At 43.2% G+C, this 20036-nt stretch overlaps 1 protein-coding gene across 7 annotated transcripts in view; it reads left to right on the top strand.

Annotated features, from left to right (window-relative positions):
• The window catches only part of PPP3CB (protein phosphatase 3 catalytic subunit beta), a 71976-nt gene that overhangs the window by 13520 nt on the left and 38420 nt on the right, over nt 1-20036 (top strand). For all 7 annotated transcript variants that reach the window (XM_073685648.1, XM_073685644.1, XM_073685647.1 and 4 more), the window contains exons 2-3: nt 13289-13489; nt 13616-13740. In XM_073685648.1, coding sequence (XP_073541749.1) covers nt 13289-13489; nt 13616-13740 — 326 coding nt within the window. The remainder of the gene's footprint in view (nt 1-13288; nt 13490-13615; nt 13741-20036) is intronic.

The following is a 20036-nucleotide window of genomic DNA, read 5'->3' as shown; positions in this document are numbered from 1 at the left end:
CTCCAGAACTGGGTACCATCCGCACATAGAGACGCATAGAATCCGCTTGTACAAATGTACAGACACGGATTATATGCGTCTCAATGTAAGTGAATGGCGGCGCTTCCGCAAAATTAATGAACATGCTGCGGATTTATTTGCGCTGCAGAAACGCTGCGGAAAAATCCGCAGCATGGGCATTGACATTGCGGAATGCCATTGGGGACCATGGGGTGCGGATCACCATGCTTTTCCGCTGCGGAAATTCCGCAGCATAAACGCATGAAAAATGCATTGTGTGCACGCAGCCTAAGCGGGATGTTATGTTTGCACACTTGCCATACTGGATTTTACTGTTCTTCACATGGAACAGACTTTAAAAGCTACTCTTCCAGCTTATTTTGATATGTTATTTTATGTGCATCAGATCACTTATCTGGAAATATGTATGATGAAAGTGAGGTTGGGCAGATTGGATTTTTCTTTTATGACTGTTGGCAGCTGCAATATACCGTATATTCCGGCGTATAAGACGACCTGGTGTATAAGACGACCCCCCTACTTTCCTGTTAAAATATGGTTCCCAGGACCGGTTCCCAGGACCGGTCCAGCTCTGCTACATTCACATGACAGGCTGCACCGCAGCAGAACGCTGCCGTTCAGCTTGCCATGCGGCAGACACTGAGAAGCGCAGGCATGCTTGTGCTCCTCAGTGTCTGACTGTGACGGCATCCAGATGAGCCGAGATCATGTCCAATGAACTCGGCTCACCTCATGCACGTCACTGACAGCGTGGGAAAATTCTCCTGCTCCCCGCATGCGCAGTAGAAGTTTCCCACGCTGTCAGTGACGGACGTCCAGGAGGTGAGCTGAGTTCATTGTCGGCTCATCTGGATGCCGTCACAGCGAGACACTGAGGAGCGCAAGCATGCCTGCGCTTCTCGGTGTCTGCGGGATGACAGGCTGGATGGCAGCGTTCTGCTGCGGTCCAGCCTGTCATCTCGATGTAGCAGAGCTGAAGCTGTCCTGGGAACCATGGAAAGGTAAGGATGATGTTGCTTTATTATTTTACTTTTATTGCAGGAGATCGTTGGCTTCAGCTGGAATGGGCGTGATGGTAAGTATGGTTTAATTTAGAACAATAAAGAATTGTGTCTTTATTTCAATTAAAGGACTTTATTCTGGGTGTTTGTGTTTTTTTTAACTTTGACTATGGGGTTAGTAATGGGGGTGTCTTATAGACGCCTCTCCATTACTAACCTGGGCTTGATGTCAGCTGGCATTATAAGCTGACATCAACCCCAACCCTATTACCCCCTGCCACCGCACCAGGGCAGCGTGGAAGAGCGAGGCTAAGTGCCAGAATTGGCGCATCCTATGGATGCGCCATTTCTGGGGCGGCTGACGGCTGGTGTTTCTAGCCTGGGAGGGGGCCAATATTCATGGCTCCCTTCCTGGGCTATTAATATCAGCCCCCAGCTGTCTGCCTAGCCTTTGCTAGCTATTAAATTAGGGGGGACCCCACGTCATTTTTTTTGGGGGGTTCCCCCATTTTAATAGCTAGTAAAGGCTAGGTATTCAGCTGGGGGCTGATATTAGTAGCCTGGGATGCTCCGTGGGTATTACCCCCTTCCCAGGCTTCAAACATCTGCCCCAGCTGTCTGCTTAACCTCCGCTAGAGCCTAAAATTAAGGGGAACCCCACGCCAATTTTTTTTTAAATAAATCCTTTATTTTAACACTAGATGACAAGTACAGTAACCAACACTATCACTGTACTTCATATATATGTGACTGACATATTTCTATCTATCTAATCTATGTGTGAAGCTCTATTCTGTCTGTTATAAATTGTCGGGTACCGCTGCTGAATTGCCGGCCGGCTTTTTTAAAGAGACGGTGCATGAAAACACTATTATTTGTTTTAATAAATCCTTTACACTAAATGACAAGTACAGTAAGCAATACTGTCACTGTACTTCATATATATGTGACTGACATGTTTCTATCTATCTAATCTATGTGTGAAGCTCTATTCTTTCTATTCTAAATTGTCGGGTGCCGGCTTATGCCGCTGCTGAATTGCCGGCTTTTCATAGATTGTCACAGAAGCGATGCGAACTTCCCTGCTCCGGACACAGCGCAGCGCTTCTGTGACAAGTGAAAGCTGTCGGCACAGAAGCCCTGCGCTGTGTCCGGAGCTGGGAATACGCAGCGATGTGTCAGTTTCAGCACAGAAGCGCTGACTGTCTGGACCTACCGCCGCCGTATTTTAACTCCCTCCACCTTATATTAACTCCGACATGGCAGGGATACGGCCACGGCAGCTTATTAACACCCCCAGAGTATCCCCGCATGTCAATTTCTGAAAGTTCAAAAGCATTACCGGCGTATAAGACGACCCCAGACTAGACAGAAGATTTTTCAGTCTTCAAAAGTCGTCTTATACGCCGGAATATACGGTATGTATTTAATATGATCAGCTGAATATGGATGATGATTTTCCAATTTTTTCAAGACCAAAGGCGCTGATTTATCAAATAGATTTTGCCAGAATTCTAGCATAAATCGCTTTGAAAAGTTGCAACATTTTTGCTCAACTTTGAGCTGCGCAAACATTTTGTAACTTTTGGTATTCTTATGCCAGTTTGTCCTCATTCATCCAAAATGGGCGCAGTTTGTGGAAGAAGCGTGATTCCCCAGCTCATCTAATTCCTGGCAAGCTGTGGCGTATCCTATGCTGGTCTGAGACTGGAGTAAGAGTTTTGGTGTGGCGTGTAGAGCCGCACGCCACTTTTTAGATGCACCTGATTCATTGCAGTATGCGCCTCTTATTGAATCAGGAGCGCATGACTCCCAACGTGCCCCTCATCAAGACCAGCGTGATCAATGCCATTCTTGAAATCTTTGTGCTTTCCCTCCCCACCTCCCTAAATCTGCAGTTTACTTTTACATGCTGTTGGTCAAATTGTCCATACAAAGGATCTGAATGATGATTAAATGGCCACATGATGGCAGACTTGTGTATGGCCTCTTAAAAGGTGAATTTTCATCTGACATTTGTGCTATAAAATGTGTAATGAACGCCACATGATGTGCAATTCCACATGTAAGACTTTTCCCTATTGGGATAGTGGGTCCTTTGCCCACGTGTGTGATTTTACACTGACTTGTGAAGAAAAAAATGCAGCATCCACTGTTCTTGTCTTTAGTGTGATCTTAGTGCCTATGCATTCTCATTTTTGGCAGCATATCTCGTTTATTAGAGGGATTGTACTGCCGAAAACAATGTGGACAAAACGAGCGTTTGCTTGCTTGTGATTTGATCAGTGGACACGTTCACTCAAGCCGATGGTAGAAAATGAACTTTTGACAAATGCTCGTTGTGGCAGTTATTTGACCTTGTAAATTTAATCTTTAGATTCACAAATCCAGTAATGTAGTAAGGACTCCTCCCTCTATAGGGCCTTTTAGGTGATTTGACAATGGCGGTTAAATGACCGCTAACTGGCTATATACAAACTAATTAGGGTTTGTTTTTTATAGTTTAATTGGACCAGATAAATTATATGCGCTTTTAACGACCACTATTCTAATTGTTCTGTGCGCCTAGAATATCAGTCGTATACACTGGACGATGTGCTGCTGGAACAACCCAATTACCTGACAAGCGAGCGTTTTCCTTCTTTGGGTGATTGCTAGCATGTTTACAAAAGGCGATAATTGGAGAGCGAGCACTCTAGCGCACGCTCATTCCCGAATAATGGGCAGTCTAATGGCGCAGTCAGACGGACGTATAAATTGGACCGCAGTGCACGACCTGAGCGTGCCAGCTTTATATATTTCTATGCAGCTGTCACACTGGTCAGGAGAGCCGCTGGCTGCTGCATACTTTGCGGTCCAATCTCGGTCCAATTTATACCACCATCTGACTGCTCTTTAAGGCTGGGACTAGACTGCGAAATGTCAGGGATCAGCCGTTTTCTGACAAGTTGCGCAACCAAAATCCATTTGCTCTGACTTCCAGTCATTCAGAAGTTGCAGCCACAAGTTTGAGATTCTGGGCTCTGTTTGGTGTTTCCAAATTGTTCCTTTTTTAAAAAAAAAAAAAAAAAAAAATTCCGCAAATTAAATTCCCCCTCCCACCATAGGGTGATTTTATGTACATCTGAAATTTTTTTTGACACATGTTAGCTGAACATGTTAATGAATGAAAAAAAAGTGAACACCCCCTCCCTCAATTATTTTTTTTTTTTTTTTTTTTTTTTTTTTTAATATGGGTCTATGTGCTGTTAATTTAAAAATGGATATGATATGGACATGTTCAGCTGATATGTGAAAGTCGGCCCTAGTGTAGTATTCGGACCTGATCACTACATCATGACTGGGCACAGAGGAGAAATTGCCGGCCATTTTTGACATCCACTTGTCTGGTAAAGATGAAGTATTTATGATTTTTCTGCTTGACCTGTTGGTGGCCATAATAAGTGTGCATCTTACATGATTCACAGTTTATGTGCTGTGAACTGGTGACAATAAAGCCATTGGCTCATCAGTTCTGTTACTCAGCGTCAGAAATGTCAGCACATGGCGAGTTCATCTAAGAGGGGCTGCAGAAGGAGCCCTTTTCAAATAAAGCTGCGTTTCTGTCACATAGATGACAGAGGGTAATCTGCCCCATGGGAATATACCTTAGTTTGTGCCTTATTGTGCTTGGAATTAGACCGCTTCATATTGTGATGTAATTTTTTTCTCCTGCTGCCGTCTGTGAACGTGGAAACTCTCATATCAATTTGCATGAGTAATTTATCACATTTCAAAACCGAACTATTTTACATTAAATCTATTTATAGAATCCGAAGTTAAACATCAAAGTGAATAAAACATGGCGTTTCTGAGCGTATGAAGTCAAATATGTTTACTAATGTAAAGCCGGTACTAAAAAGCAACCTTCTCTTTATACATTAGGAAATGTTCATGTTGGGCCTCATTCAGACAACGGTGATTTTTCATATATGCAAAAAGACAGTCTGAGTGTCATCAGTGTTTTTACTCAGATTTTTTCAAAGTTCTGGTAATTGTTGGTTTTTATCACCACTGATTTTCATGTATAAAAAAATAAATTGCAACTCAGACCTTACAGGAAATGCCTGGTAACAATTTGTTTTCCCCTCTCTAGGACACATGTACACAGCTTCCTTTTTTTTTTTTTTTTTTTTTTTTTGTCATAAAGTTTTTTTATGTTTAGTACTTGACAGGTGAGAGATGATGAGACACATCCTGTCTGGGTATTTGATACTACCTCCTATTGGGAGAAATTCTTATAAATTCACATATTTTGTGTTTTGAGTCTCACTAATACATTATGGCCCCATATTGCTTTTAATCAGTTATTTTTTATTTATTTATTTTTTTTTTTATGGTATTTGTCTATATCATGCATATTTCAATTGAGCACCTCTGTTTAAAATGTTGCTGTGTGAATGATCCAGTATCTGGATGGAGCTTAGTCATATCAATACAGTTATGACTTGGTAATAAAAGTGTAAGTCTTCCATGTGTTTTTTTTTTTTTGTAAAATTAGAAGGAATACGCCGTTACAGTTTACCATCTTAACCCCATTAACCCCAAGCCTGTTTGCACCTTCATGACCGGGCCAAATTTTACAATTCTGACCAGTGTCACTTTAGGAGGTAATAACTCTGAAACATTTCAAAGTATCCCACTGATTCTGAGGTTGTTTATTCGTGACATATTGTACTTCATGATAGTGGTAAAATTTCTTCGATATCACTTGCGCTTATTTGTGAAAAATTTTGCTTTTCGAGAACCTTTGTGCTACCCGTAACGTGGAAGCCCCTATATTTCTGTTAACAGATGACGGACCTGAGTGGGGACTTGCTTTTTTTGTGGATTAATTTGAAGCTTTTATTGGCAACATTTTACATAGCATTTTGGATCACTTTTATCCAGCACTCTATGCTGAGCACTTACATCGGGGTCTCCATCTAAATCTCTGAATGACAAGATACAGATGAAACCCCTGAGAGATCCATTCACTATAATGAGGCAGCAGAGTTACTCTGGACTCCATCTGGCCTCTGTTCAGCGGTGTCTTTTTTTTTTCAAAGTTGCACAAAATTGTGGCTGACGGCACTTTTATGCACGCCTATAAAGACAGACACCGCCAGATCACAGGTCAGACGGTATCCACAGTGCCTCCATCTGCCTGATTATAGGGAATCTTCTGGGGTTCTGTCTGAATCACGTATTTTAGAGATTTACACGGAAACCCCGGTGTAAGCACTCAGTGCAGAGCGCAGGATAAATGTGCGCCGAGCCTTACTGTGATCTTTTTGAGGCAGAATTAACAAATCTACAGCAGGTGAAGAATTGGTTTTATGTATTTTTACGCTGTTCCTCGTGCGGTATAAGTGATTAGACAACTTTATTCTTTGGGTTGGTGCGACTACAGCGATAGCAGATTTATATCAGGGTTTTATGTTTGGCTGTTGTCACACACTAAAAGACGTTTGTTTTTGCAAAAACTAGTTTTTTTTGCATCAACATTTTTTAGAGCTGTAATTTTTCCATATTTTGGCCGACAAGAGTCATGTGACGGCTTGTTTTTTGCGGGACAAGTTAACATTTTTATTGGTACCATTTTCGGGCACATGACATTTTTTGATCGCTTTCTATTCCGATTTTTGGGAGTCAGAGTGAACAGAACCCTACAATTCTGGAATTGTTTTTTAGGTATTTGTTTTTGCCGTTCCGCATGTGGTAAAATCAATGAGGCAGATTTATTCTTCGGGTCAGTACGGTACTATAATTATAATATTTTGGCGCTTTTACACAATATAAACGATTACTTTTGCATCACTTTATTCTGAGAGCTATAACTTTTTTTTTTTCCAGCTGATAGAGCTGTATAAGCAGCTTGTTTTTTGCAGGACAAGATGACATTTTCAGCGGTGCCATTTTTATTTACATTCGTCTTTTTGGTTTTGCTTTATTCCACTTTTTGTTTTGGCGGTATGATAAAGCATCGTATTTTGCCTCTTTTTTTAGTGTTTTCACTAATTTGTTCACTAAAGGGGTTAACTAGTGGAACAGTTTTATGGGGGGGTCGTTCCAGATGTGGTGATACCAAATATGTTTACTTTTGTTTTTTTTCCATAATATTTATTATTATTACTTATGGGTATTATTTTGTGTTTTTTTTTTTTCTTATTTATTTTAAATATTTTTACAACTTTTTCACTGCTATGCCTTTTAACTGTCAGCCCTGCAGGTACAAGTTAGTTAGGTCATGCACTGCGCATGATCTAATTACCTTGCTAGTGCCTGGTGACCCGGATGTCGTCATGACATCGGGTCACCTTGGCAACGATCAGGCCCCCATGATGACGTTGCGAGGTCTCTGTTCCAAGAGCAGAAGGGCTTCTGTCCCTCTGCCTGCTCGCTAAATGCTGTGATTGCAGCATTTAGGGGGTTAAAGTGCCGGGAGCAGTGCAGACACTTGCGTGTCGGGTGTCCGCCATCAGAATCAGCTGACACCCGGCAGCAATCGCGCGCACAGTCTCCATGCGCGCAAAATTGCCTGGGTGTACTTGGTACATCGAAGGTCAGTAACTACTTACCAACCAGGACGTACTGAGTACTTCCAAGGTTGGGAAGGGGAAAAACGTTCATGGCTGAAATGAAAATCTGTCTAAAGTATTTGTCAGCAACGTTTGGTTGGGACCACAGAAACAGGCTGTGTTATGCTTTTGTTGAAACTGAAGTAGAAGTGAATTGGAGGTTCACTGATTCTATAATTGTGTTCCTCTCTGGTCTGTTTAGAGGCAAAGGTTTTGGAAAAATTTTGGGAAGTCTGACCTAATGAGGACTTTACACATAGAATGTTAAATGGAAGCTATAATCAGAAAATTACTTGTTTACATCAAGTTTTTGATAAATGTATTTTTAAGATATTAATCTGTATTAAAAGTAACACATAGAATTCTTGCAATTTTCACACTGGCCACTTTTTTAGACTAGAACTTCCTGTTATTTCAGGAAATGCATGCACATAGCCACAATGGTCAGACCCCGTCTTTTTGTTTTGAAGTGTCTAATGAGCCGTTGTGAAAGGAGGGAGAAGCAGGGTCAGCTGTGACATCGCCTATTGTGAATGTTGGGTACTGCGTTATCAGTTATGTGTAGAGATCTCCTCATTATCTCATTGCAGAGCTGTGTGTGTGATTACAAAGTGCCAGGAATGGATGTGTGTGATTACTAACACCTTTCAGATTTCACCTCATGGCAGCCAGTGTGGGTGGAAGGACAGTACAGCAGAACTGACAGCATTCGGAGAGGAGAGCTGCAGAAGTGTTTGTAATGAAACTAATTAAAGCTCAACTGTACCACATCCACCCCCCTTCTGCCGGAACACACTCCTGTGCTCCTGACACCCTGTAATTGCACACCTCTCACTAGTGAGAGCAGACTGTCTGTCATTTCATGTCTCACACTGAGAAACCTGCTCTAGGCTATTGTGGGAGTGTGTTGCTGCCTGCTTGTGATTGGTCATCCTCATTAGGGAAAGTAGTACAAGCACCTAGTGAAAAATCTTTTAACGTCCCCTTTAACTTATGACCTAAATTTTACAAGCCTATGGCTATGTGCCCATGATCAGTAATAGCAGCTTTTTGGATGCAGCTCACCTGCGCTGCGTCCAAAACGCTGTGTTGTACATTAGAAGCACAGTGAATTTATAGAAATCCCATGCCCTCTGTTCTTCTATTTGACGCCGCGTAAACTCACCAGCAGCACGGGTTTACGAGATGCAGCATGTCAATTTCTGTTGCGGTGACGCGCTGCGGCTACGCTGTGTGCCGCTATTAATGAGCATAAATATATAGTATATATGAGAGTGTGTGTGTGTGTGTGTGTATATGTGTATATGTATATATATATATATATATATATATATATATATATATATATATATATATATATATATATATATATATATATATATATATATACATACATACAGTACAGACCAAAGGTTTGGACACACCTCATTTAAAGATTTTTCTGTATTTTGTGTATTTTCATGTCTATGAAAATTGTACATTCACACTGAAGGCATCAAAACTATGAATTAACACATGTGGAATTATATACTTAACAAAAAAGTGTGAAACAACTGAAAATATGTCTTATATTCTAGGTTCTTCAAAGTAGCCACCTTTTGCTTTGATGACTGCTTTGCACACTCTTGGCATTCTCTTGATGAGCTTCAAGAGGTAGTTACCGGAAATGGTTTTCACTTCACAGGTGTGCCCTGTCAGGTTTAATAAGTGGGATTTCTTGCCTTATAAATGGGGTTGGGGCCATCAGTTGTGTTGTGCAGAAGTCTGGTGGATACACAGTTGATAGTCCTACTGAATAGATTGTTAGCTGCTTTTTTCTTGCCATAATACAAATTCTAAGTAAAGAAAAACGAGTGGCTGTCATTACTTTAAGAAATGAAGGTCAGTCAGTGCAAAAAATTGGGAAAACTTTGAAAGTGTCCCCAAGTGCAGTTGCAAAAACCATCAAGCGCTACAAAGAAAATGGCTCACATGAGGACCGCCCCAGGAAAGGAAGACCAAGAGTCACCTCTGCTTCTGAGGATAAGTTTATCAGAGTCACCAGCCTCAAAAATCGTAGGTCAACAGCAGCTCAGATTAGAGACCAGGTCAATGCCACACAGAGTTCTAGCAGCAGACACATCTCTACAACAACTGTTAAAAGGAGACTTTGTGCAGCAGGCCTTCATGGTAAAATATCTGCTAGGAAACCACTGCTAAGGACAGGCAACAAGCAGAAGAGACTTGTTTGGGCTAAAGAACACAAGGAATGAACATTAGACCAGTGGAAATCTGTGCTTTGGTCTGATGAGTCCAAATTTGAGATCTTTGGTTCCAACCACCGTGTCTTTGTGCGATGCAGAAAAGGTGAACGGATGGACTCTATATGCCTGGTTCCCACCGTGAAGCATGGAGGAGGAGGTGTGATGGTGTGGGGGTGCTTTGCTGGTGACACTGTTGGGGATTTATTCAAAATTGAAGGCATACTGAACCAGCATGGCTACCACAGCATCTTGCAGCGGCATGTTATTCCATCCGGTTTACGTTTAGTTGGACCATCATTTATTTTTCAACAGGACAATGACCCCAAACCCACCTGCAGGCTGTGTAAGGGCTATTTGACCAAGAAGGAGAGTGATGGGGTGCTATGCCAGATGACCTGGCCTCCACAGTCACCAGACCTGAACCCAATCGAGATAGTTTGGGGTGAGCTGGACCACAGAGTGAAGGCGAAAGGGCCAACAAGTGCTAAGCATCTCTGGGAACTCCTTCAAGATTGTTGGAAGACCATTTCCGGTGACTACCTCTTGAAGCTCATCAAGAGAATGCCAAGAGTGTGCAAAGCAGTCGTCAAAGCAAAAGGTGGCTACTTTGAAGAACCTAGAATATAAGACATATTTTCAGTTGTTTCACACTTTTTTGTTAAGTATATAATTCCACATGTGTTGGTTCATAGTTTTGATGCCTTCAGTGTGAATGTACAATTTTCATAGTCATGAAAATACAGAAAAATCTTTAAACGAGGTGTGTCCAAACTTTTGGTGTGTGTGTGTGTGTGTATATGTATATATATATATCTATCGTCTTTCTGTCTGTCCAGGAAATCCCGCGTCGCTGATTGGTCTGGCCGCGGCCAATCAGCGACGCGGGATTTCAGAAAAAGATGGCGGCCGTTAGCGGCTCATCTGCCGGACGGAGGTCAGCGGCGATGCAGCGGGGAGATGACCGGCGCTAGCCGCTTATCTCCCCGCTGCTGGCAGCACAAGTACCCAAACAGGCGCCGCCGCTCACCTCCATGCGGCTAACGTCGGGAGATCAGCGGCTTGGCCCGCTGATCTCCGGAGGGCAAGGGTGAACGGAGGACCGGGGAGCGACGCCACCGGTCGGGATGCTTCTGCTGCGAGCAGCCGCTCATCTCCCGGCTTCTCGCAGCGGAAGTAGCCGCACAGGCAGCGCCGCTCCCCGGTCCTCACTAATACGACGCTGATTGGTCGCGGTCGTCGCCCGTGACCAATCAGTGATTTTTGGTGCCAAATTTAAACACTGCTCTGCGAGATTAGCGCCAAATTTAAACAACGCTCTGCTGATTGGGCCCTGTCTGCCGCATGCATATTCTAGAATACCCGATGCGTTAGAATCGGGCCATCATCTAATATAAACACCCCCCCAACATTTGGACTATAAAACGCACCTCCCATTTTCCTCCAAAATTTTGGAAGAAAAAAAGTGCGTCTTATAGTCCATAAAATACAGTACTCATTTTGCCCTTCTACCCAGCTAATTCTTCTTTTCTATTAAGTCTATGACATCATGTGATTAAGAACTGACTAGCTGAATCCTACTAAGCCCTATGTAGAAATATGAAGTACATTTTCCTGTCATCAAAGTCCCTGGCAGGAGAGAGGAGGGAGCAGCTGGGTTAGGAGTTGAACAGGGGAATGATAAATGCAGGAACAAGAGACTTCCTGTTTCTGCATATAACAGAGAAAAGAGAGGAATTAGCTGGGTAGAAAGGCAAAATGAGCAATTGTAAGTACACAGTGCTATATAATATGATGTCTGCAATATATTAAGAGGATAAAAACTTTAATGGGAGGAGGAGTGCTTCTTTAAAAGGAATCTGTCAGCTGATCATTTATTTCACATAGTAATCATTGGGTTATTCCAGAATCAAGAACTTGTAAGCTACACCTAATGCCCTAATTTCTTTATAAATCTTTTTTTTATTCTCGTTAAAAATGAAAATCAGAACCCCATGACAGTGAAATTTAGGTAAAACACCTATATATTACAGAAACGCACACAATAAAATCTGTAGGAAGACAAGAAAACCTTTATGTTGCCTTGGAAATAAAAAAAAAAATGTCTCTACTTATCCAAGACCATCTTTACCAATATATGAAATATTGTATATGATGCCATACATGGCTGTGCAATTAGTCCGTATGATCTCTGTAGCAGCACTATATAGATTTTATATCTATACCTAATTCCCAAGTGCAGGGTATACCTATATACTTGAAGTAATCACAGTATATAACTTAAAAGGTGAAAATAGAATTAAAAATGTGTAGAAATTTGTGGTAGTCCCCACTTAGAAATACACTTCACTCAATCAGAAAGAGAAATGCCATGTACCCCTATTCACCGCGGAAGTTATCACCTCAAAATTCAGTGTGGTGCTCGCACTTCCCAAGGCTGACCCTAGAAAACCCTGTTCAATCCCTAAAACGGTAAAGCCGACTAATGTGCACCGGTGAGAATGGTAATCTATCAGTAGCTCAAAGCGAACCATCCGTATATGATCAGCCATTGATGTAGGCTAATACATAAGTAGATGCATCATCTGCAATATTGCAAAATGACTGCATGTAATCTGCAGTGTAGATAAAGTGGCCCACTTACACCATAATAATCAGAGATAAATAATGACTTATCGTGATGGGTACAAAAAGGTATGCCAGTCCTGGAGCTTCAGATACTGGCGTTCTATCCCATCATATTTCCCCGCTCTTTCTTTCCTTCTCGGCGTTCATCGGTGGACTGAATGAGGGCTAGAAACCTGTCGGCTGATTCAGACACCGGCTGCGTTATTGGAGTCCTTTATGTTTTACTGGGAAAAGCTGCAGCCTTTTCAGAGAAAACATACTTTGAAAAGCCAGATGGTGATGATGCATCTCGGGTGTCCAGTTCAAGGCCGGTCTCCCAGTGGCTCCACCAGACTGATAGGTCTCTCCCTATTTTTGTGTAAAGTGAGAGACTGTCAGTCATAGGGAGCAAATCCATCAGAGAACTGCTTTAGTCATCCTAGAAGCATCGTGCCTGGCTTTTCTAACTGATTTCTCTGAAAACGTTGCATAGTTTCACAAGGAAACATACCGCTGCAACAACGCAGCCAGTATTTGTCTCCTACTGGCCATGGCTTCCCTGTTAATGTTTTGTGCAGCTGTTTTATTTGTGAAAAGCTAGTGCTAAATCCTGGGGAGTACAGGTGTAAATGAAATCTCTGAACAGAGCCTAAATAACATTACTCTTACTGCATCACCTGGTACCGGGCTGCAGACGGCTGAAGCTGCTGTGCTCTTCTTGCATAGTAGTTGTTTTTCTGTCTCTTCTGTTGGTTAGTTAGGTTTAGTCCTGTGCTTTTGGGTGTCTGTTAATTTATAGTAATACATTTTCTTTTTGCAGCTGTCCCTTTTCCTCCAACACACCGATTAACATCCGAAGAAGTATTTGATATTGATGGAAAACCCAGAGTGGACATTTTGAAGAACCACTTAATAAAAGAAGGTCGGGTAGATGAAGAAATTGCACTTCGGATCATCAATGAGGGTGCCGCAATTTTACGGAGAGAGAAGACGATGATAGAAGTTGAAGCTCCTATAACAGGTGAATATTTTACTTCTGCATGAACCAGTGGTCAGGGATTTCCATGTGTTGTGTGTTTTTTTTTTTTTTTTTTTTTTGTGTGCTTGTCTGTTCGCCAGCTGACATTGTTTCTTGCCTCTTCTCCAGTTTGCGGTGATATTCATGGGCAGTTTTTTGACTTGATGAAGTTGTTTGAAGTAGGAGGATCACCAGCGAACACAAGATACCTCTTCTTGGGTGACTACGTAGACAGAGGGTACTTTAGTATAGAGGTAAATCCATTTTTATCTCCATGTAATTTTATAAAATTCAATATTGGCATGCATGTGTTATGATTAATTGTACTTTCCATACAAGCTTACATTAAGTTTTTCAGGTCCTATTGATTACTGTGTTTGTGTAATACAGGAGATTGGTCATCGTGACTATGTAGCAGTAAGCCTTGCAAGCTCTGCCAAGTATTATTTTATTTGAATGTAGCTTTGCATATGTAGTGGATGTACTATTCATGTCTCCCTCTAGTATATAATTGAGAGCTTTGTTTTTTAGCTGTACAGTGGGCTTTAGACCAAGGCTACATAGCCTCTTAAACTCCATGAATACTGCTATTACAGGGGCAACCTGTACATGGGCATACACTGGCACTAAACATGAGGAGAATCGGCCACGATACATGTGGCCGCGGTTACCCGCGCATTTGACTCAAGTGCGCCGGCTCCTCTGTCCGAACCCGAGCACGCTCAGATAACTCCTTATCTGAGCATGCTCACTCATCCCTATTCCTTACAGTAAACATGTTCAGGGTTTTTATGTAAATAATTCTTAAAAGGCATGTTCCTTATATTACAACTTTTATATAAAAAGATCTACTGTACATCAGTGTTTTTTAAACTTTTTGTACTTTGTCCTAATTATTTAATTTAAATGCCAGCGAACAAATACTACTGCGTGCATCAAATACCATAATGCCTCCACAGAAGAGTCAAATAAAATCTATAGTGCACTGTGAAGACCCGGGGTCTTCCGTGGCCGTAACATTACTCAGACAACACAGGGTGAGGGTAAAACAGAGTGGCAATACTTTATTGACCCAGAAAGCGGACAATAAACACCTAGAACAGTCCCAGCAAATACCCAAGATGGTACAATATTACACAGTCTCACCCTTCTGCTCCTCCCGCCTGGGATAGAACAGCTGCGACTTTGGGACTTCCAGGGCTAGCTACCTCAACCTGTGGCCCCCCGCTTCTGGCGGGCCCCCACAGAGAGAAGGTAGCGGCAAGCTTAGGAATCTAGCAGTCCATTGAGGTACAAGGCTAGGAGACCTGAGGGTCCCTTCCTGGCCTCTCCTAGTTTTTCCATGGGGCCAGATGACCAGCGGGTCCCAATTTGGCTTTTCTGAATGTCTCCATGGGTTCCAGGCGACCGGTGGGTCCCTCCTGGCAACCCCAAACAACATATCCATGAGGCCAGGTGACTTCATCATCCCATCCTGGTCTCCCCAAATGTATCCATGTTTCTCTGACGCTCAATGGAGCAGATCCGTATCTTTCCTGTCAGAGCTATATACCCTTATACTAGAATCATTTAGAATCCAAATCTGTGTCTCTTTGGGTAAAGCCATACTTCCAAGCTGATGTTCTCAGAGAGTCTGAGTGCCCTCATGCTTCTCCTTGATTCTCTGTTTTTAAGTCTCTTAGCAGCAGGATAGAAAAACCCTTTTTATATTTACATATAAAGGTCATCAGTCACAGGTAAGGGGTTAGTGATGGCAGCTTCATATCTCAATGTTTGAGCTAATCTATTTACATAGTTAATATAGTAGGGGCTCTTTTGTTTCCAAACAAAGATAAGTCAACATTCAGTTTTCTACAAATAGTATGACATTCTTGACCAGCCACAGAAATGCAGATACAATTATAAGTCAACAGAAACACAAAGATAATAGTGTATTTCTCTTAACAAATCTAATCGCCTGGCTAATTAAGATTTTAAGATAAGATAAGATATACTTTATTTATCCCGGAGGAAATTGCGGTATCACAGCAGCAGAACACAGATCTCGAACATGACACATATGATAACATAACATTTGGAATGCTTTAGACATTGCTTTTCAGACATTTGTTAAACACCCCCATAGCTGTTGGAACAAACGATCTCCTGTATTTTTCCTTTTTACACCTTAGTTGTATTAGGCGATTGCTGAATGTGCTCTTCTGTTTCGCAAACAGTTCATAAAGCGGGTGTGTGTTGTTGCCCATTATAGCTCTGCACTTCTTCTTAATCCTATCCTCTACCACCTCTTCAAAAGTCCCAAGCTGTAGGCCCACCGTCGCGCTAGCCTTCTTTATAAGTTTGTTGAGCTTGTTGGCGTCAGCAACACGCACACTGTTACCCCAGCAAATTATTGCTGCAAAGGTGGCACTAGCCACAATGGATTGGTAGAACACCTCAAGCATTTTGCCACACACATTAAAAGACCTTAACTTCCTTAGGAAGTACAATCTACTCATCCCCTTCTTGTAGACCTTCTCCATGTGGCACTTCCAGTCTAGCTTGCTATCCAGGTAAACCCCCAAATATTTGAAACTGTCCACCATCTCCACATCCTGACCGTCAATGGTAACAGGTAGGCATACCTTCTTGCACCTTCCATAGCTCATCACCAACTCCCTGGTTTTCTTAACATTTAGTTCTAGATGGTTAGCCTGGCACCATACTACAAAGTCTGCAACCACCCTTCTATATTCCTCTTCATCCTGGTCCTTCCCAATACCGCCAACTATCACAGAGTCATCCGAGTACTTCTGGAGGTGACAACGGTCTGATTTATACTGAAAGTCAGCTGTGTACAATGTAAAGAGGAATGGCGACAGCACTGTTCCCTGCGGGGCTCCGACACTGCTCGGTACACTATCTGATGTAGCCGTCCCCCACCTAACAAACTGTGGCCTATCCGACAGGTAGTCAATTATCCAATTCACAAGTCCCTCATCCACCGCCATTTTAATCAACTTTCCACGCAGTAAGAGTGGCTCTAATGTGTTGAACGCACTAGAGAAATCAAAGAACAAAGCACGCACTGTGGTTCCATCATTGTCCAAAAAGGAATGTACTGTTTGTAGCAGAGACGCTATAGCATCGTCCACCCCCAGTCCCTGCCGGTACGCAAACTGAAGAGCATCAGTATGCGCCATCACCCTCGGACACAAGTGAGCAAGTACTATTCTCTCCAAGGACTTCATCGCATGCGATGTTAAGGCCACCGGTCTATAGTCCCCCGGGGAAGCCGGGAAGGTAGTCTTGGGAACCGGCACCAGGCAGGAAGTCTTCCATAGCACTGGTACTCTCTTTGATTGTAAGCTCTGGTTAAAGAGATGCTGGAAGACAGTACACAACTCATTTCCACACACTCTGAGGACACGTGGACTGAGACCGTCAGGCCCTGCTGCTTTGCCAATGGCCAGCTTACTAAACTGGTCCCTCACGTCATTTTTGGAGACCGAGAAATGATCTATTTCACCCCCTGTTAATTTAGCTAGTTGTTCCCCGGCCTCCTCCCCCTTCCCTGCTGCTACCGCACCTTTATTGCTGAATCTATTGAAGAACTCATTCATTTCATTAGCCATTCTAAGTCCACCACCCCCCTGCTCCGACCTTGCCTTAAACCCAGTCACTAGCTTCATTCCAGCCCACACCTCTCTGGAGCTTTTTTGTGCAAATTGATTTTCTAATTTAACTCTGAATGCCTCACGAGCAATCTTAATTTTCCCCTTTAGGTCTCGCTGTATAATTTTCAATGCCTCCTTGTCCTTCCTTTTAAAAGCCAGTTTTTTCATGTTTAGTAAATGTTTCAACTCTTTTGTAATCCATGGCTTATTGTTTGCATAACACCGAATCTCTTGAACAGGTACTACAATGTCCATACAGAAGTTGATGCAATCAGTAACTCTGCCAGTAATCTCATTAACATCACAATTCTCTTTCATGTTACACATCTCCTCCCAGTCTGTACAATCAAAGCAGTCTTGTAACGCCTCCTCTGCTGCTGGACACCACTTCCTTATCTTTTTAATTGTCACTGGTTGTTTGCGGACGTCTGGTTGGTAAGCAGGAGACAATAGTATGAGGTTGTGGTCACATTTCCCCAGGGGGGGTAATGCAGCCGATGAATAAGCATTCTTAACATTAGCAAAGAGGAGATCCAGTGTGTTGTTGTCCCGTGTAGGACATTTGACATATTGATAGAACTTTGGTATTGCAGATGAGATCTTTACTCGATTGAAATCCCCAGAAATTACAGTTAGAGAGTTTGGGTGTTTAGTCTGAAGCCGGGCCATCACCCCTGACAACACATCCCCAGCAGCCTCTGGGTTCGCACATAGTGGTATATACATCACAACTACAATAACAAGAGTGAATTCTCTAGGCAGATAGTAAGGCCTGAGGCCCACTGCTAACAGTTCAATATTTGGACAGCAATGTTTCTCCTTAACAGTTACATGCCCCTGATTGCACCATCTGTTGTTAATGTAGAGTATCACTCCTCCACCTTTTTTCTTGCCGCATCTAACTCTCTCTCTATCAGCCCGAACCATTTGAAACCCTGGTACCGAGACACATGAATCTGGGACCTCCTCATGCAGCCAGGTTTCTGTAAAGCACATGAGACTGCATTCCCTAAACTCCTTCTGGGTCTTACTCAGAGCCAGCAGTTCATCCGACTTATTTCCCAGCGATCGTACGTTACCCATGATAATGGATGGGACCACTGGTTTAAACCTTCTCCTCCAGGACTTGATCTTCTTGCCTGCTCTGCAGCCTCTGAAAGGTCTCCTTATTTCCCGTGGAACATTCAGTATTGCCACTGCTGGAGAAGACTTTATCCTGCGCAGTTCCAGAAGACGATCCCTAGAATACACTGCTCGTTTAGCAACAGACCTAGGGTCCACCATCCCGTCATTGTTTCCACCCGTCACACCAGTCCTCTCCATGGCAAATCGTATGCAGTGACCTCCACCGCTCACATATGGCTGTATCCCTGTCACAGGCTGTGGGTAGCAGCATGCATCCTTCAGTAGCATTAGCTGAGATGGTCCGTATTGCGTGCCCCAGAGTGTCTGTACCTGCAGGAGACTTGTAAGTGGTAGAGGAAGATCCAGGTGCAGATCTCGTGCTGTGTGCCCAGCAGCAGTTGATAGTGTGGGAAGTGTTGCATCTTCCATCCCCAATAGACAAGTATACAGGAACGTTGCAATCCAGAGAAGGTAATAAAATAATAAAATAAAATAACTGTAACAAAACTGTAACTGAAATAAAGTAGAAGCTTCTGCTGCTGCAATGGGCTGCCAGTAGTCCGGCGCCGTATTGTCTCCACAATCTAGCAGAGAGTCAGACAGGCATGTCCACACCCTCCGGAGTCAGAAAGTGAAGTCTGTATAGTTTAAGCTGTATAGTTACATGCACCATCACTGGCAACAACTTAACCCCCCTCCCCACACTGCCCCCCACTGGCAGCAGCTGATTGTGGCAGAGAAAGTCTAATGTAAGTCTTCCTGACTTAGGCTATGTGCCCACGATGCAGAAATGAAGCAGAAAATTTCTGCAGCATTTCTGCATCTCCCTGGCAGAAAAAACGCATGCAGATTGTGCATGCGTTTTTCCTGCAGAATACATGCGGATTCACATGCGTTTCCGCATGCAGATTGACAAGCGCTTTCCAGGCGATGGCATCACTTGGAAAGTGCTTGACAACTAGGTCACACTGTATAAATCCATGCAAACGGCATGGATTTATACAGTGTGAACCGTAAAAATTAAAACAAATAAAGCTATACTCACCCCCGAGGCCCCGGTGTGTGCTGCAGCGCTCATTCCTGTCTGGTTCCCGGCTGCCGGCATATCGCGAGACAGAGCGGTGAAGGGCCTGCGGTCACATGACTGTGACGTCACCGCAGGTCCTCAAGCGATGCCGGCATTCAGAGAAAAGCCTTCGGAAAGGTGAGTATAAACTTTTTGTTATTTTATTCTTTTTTTACAGGTACAATGGTACCCAGGTCTGGATGAGAGTCTCCTCTCCTCCAGAACTGGGTACCATCCGCACATAGAGACGCATAGAAGCCTCTTGTACAAATGTACAGTCGCGGTTTCTATGCGTTTCAATGCAAGTCAATGGCGGGAGTTCCGCTGCGCTTCCGCAAAATTAAATGACATGCTGCGGATTTTTGTACGCAGCATGAACGCTGCGGAAAAATCCGCAGCATGTGCATAGAACATGCGGAATCCCCTTGGGGACCATGGGGTGCGGATTACCTAGCGTTTCACAAGCGTTTACGCTGCGGAAATTCTGCAGCATAAACGCTTGAAAAACGCTACGTGGGCACACAGCTTTACCGCCTGGTGATTTGTAATTTCTGAACTACGCCCTGGGTGCAGGAGATGAACACTCATGGTCGTGATGTGAGCTTAGGTCTTTCACCTCCTTCTAGCTTAGCACTGATAAAGCACAGCCGGTATTATCAGCGCAGTCCATGCTTTGTGTCAGTGCTGACCATCAACAGGGATC

This window comes from Phyllobates terribilis, unplaced genomic scaffold, assembly GCF_046119375.1.
Source record: "Phyllobates terribilis strain yellow unplaced genomic scaffold, ASM4611937v1 Scaffold_5__5_contigs__length_657084704, whole genome shotgun sequence".
Taxonomy (NCBI): domain Eukaryota; kingdom Metazoa; phylum Chordata; class Amphibia; order Anura; family Dendrobatidae; genus Phyllobates; species Phyllobates terribilis.
The sequence above is the reverse complement of the archived record's forward strand: the minus strand, read 5'-3'. Positions and strand labels throughout refer to the sequence as shown.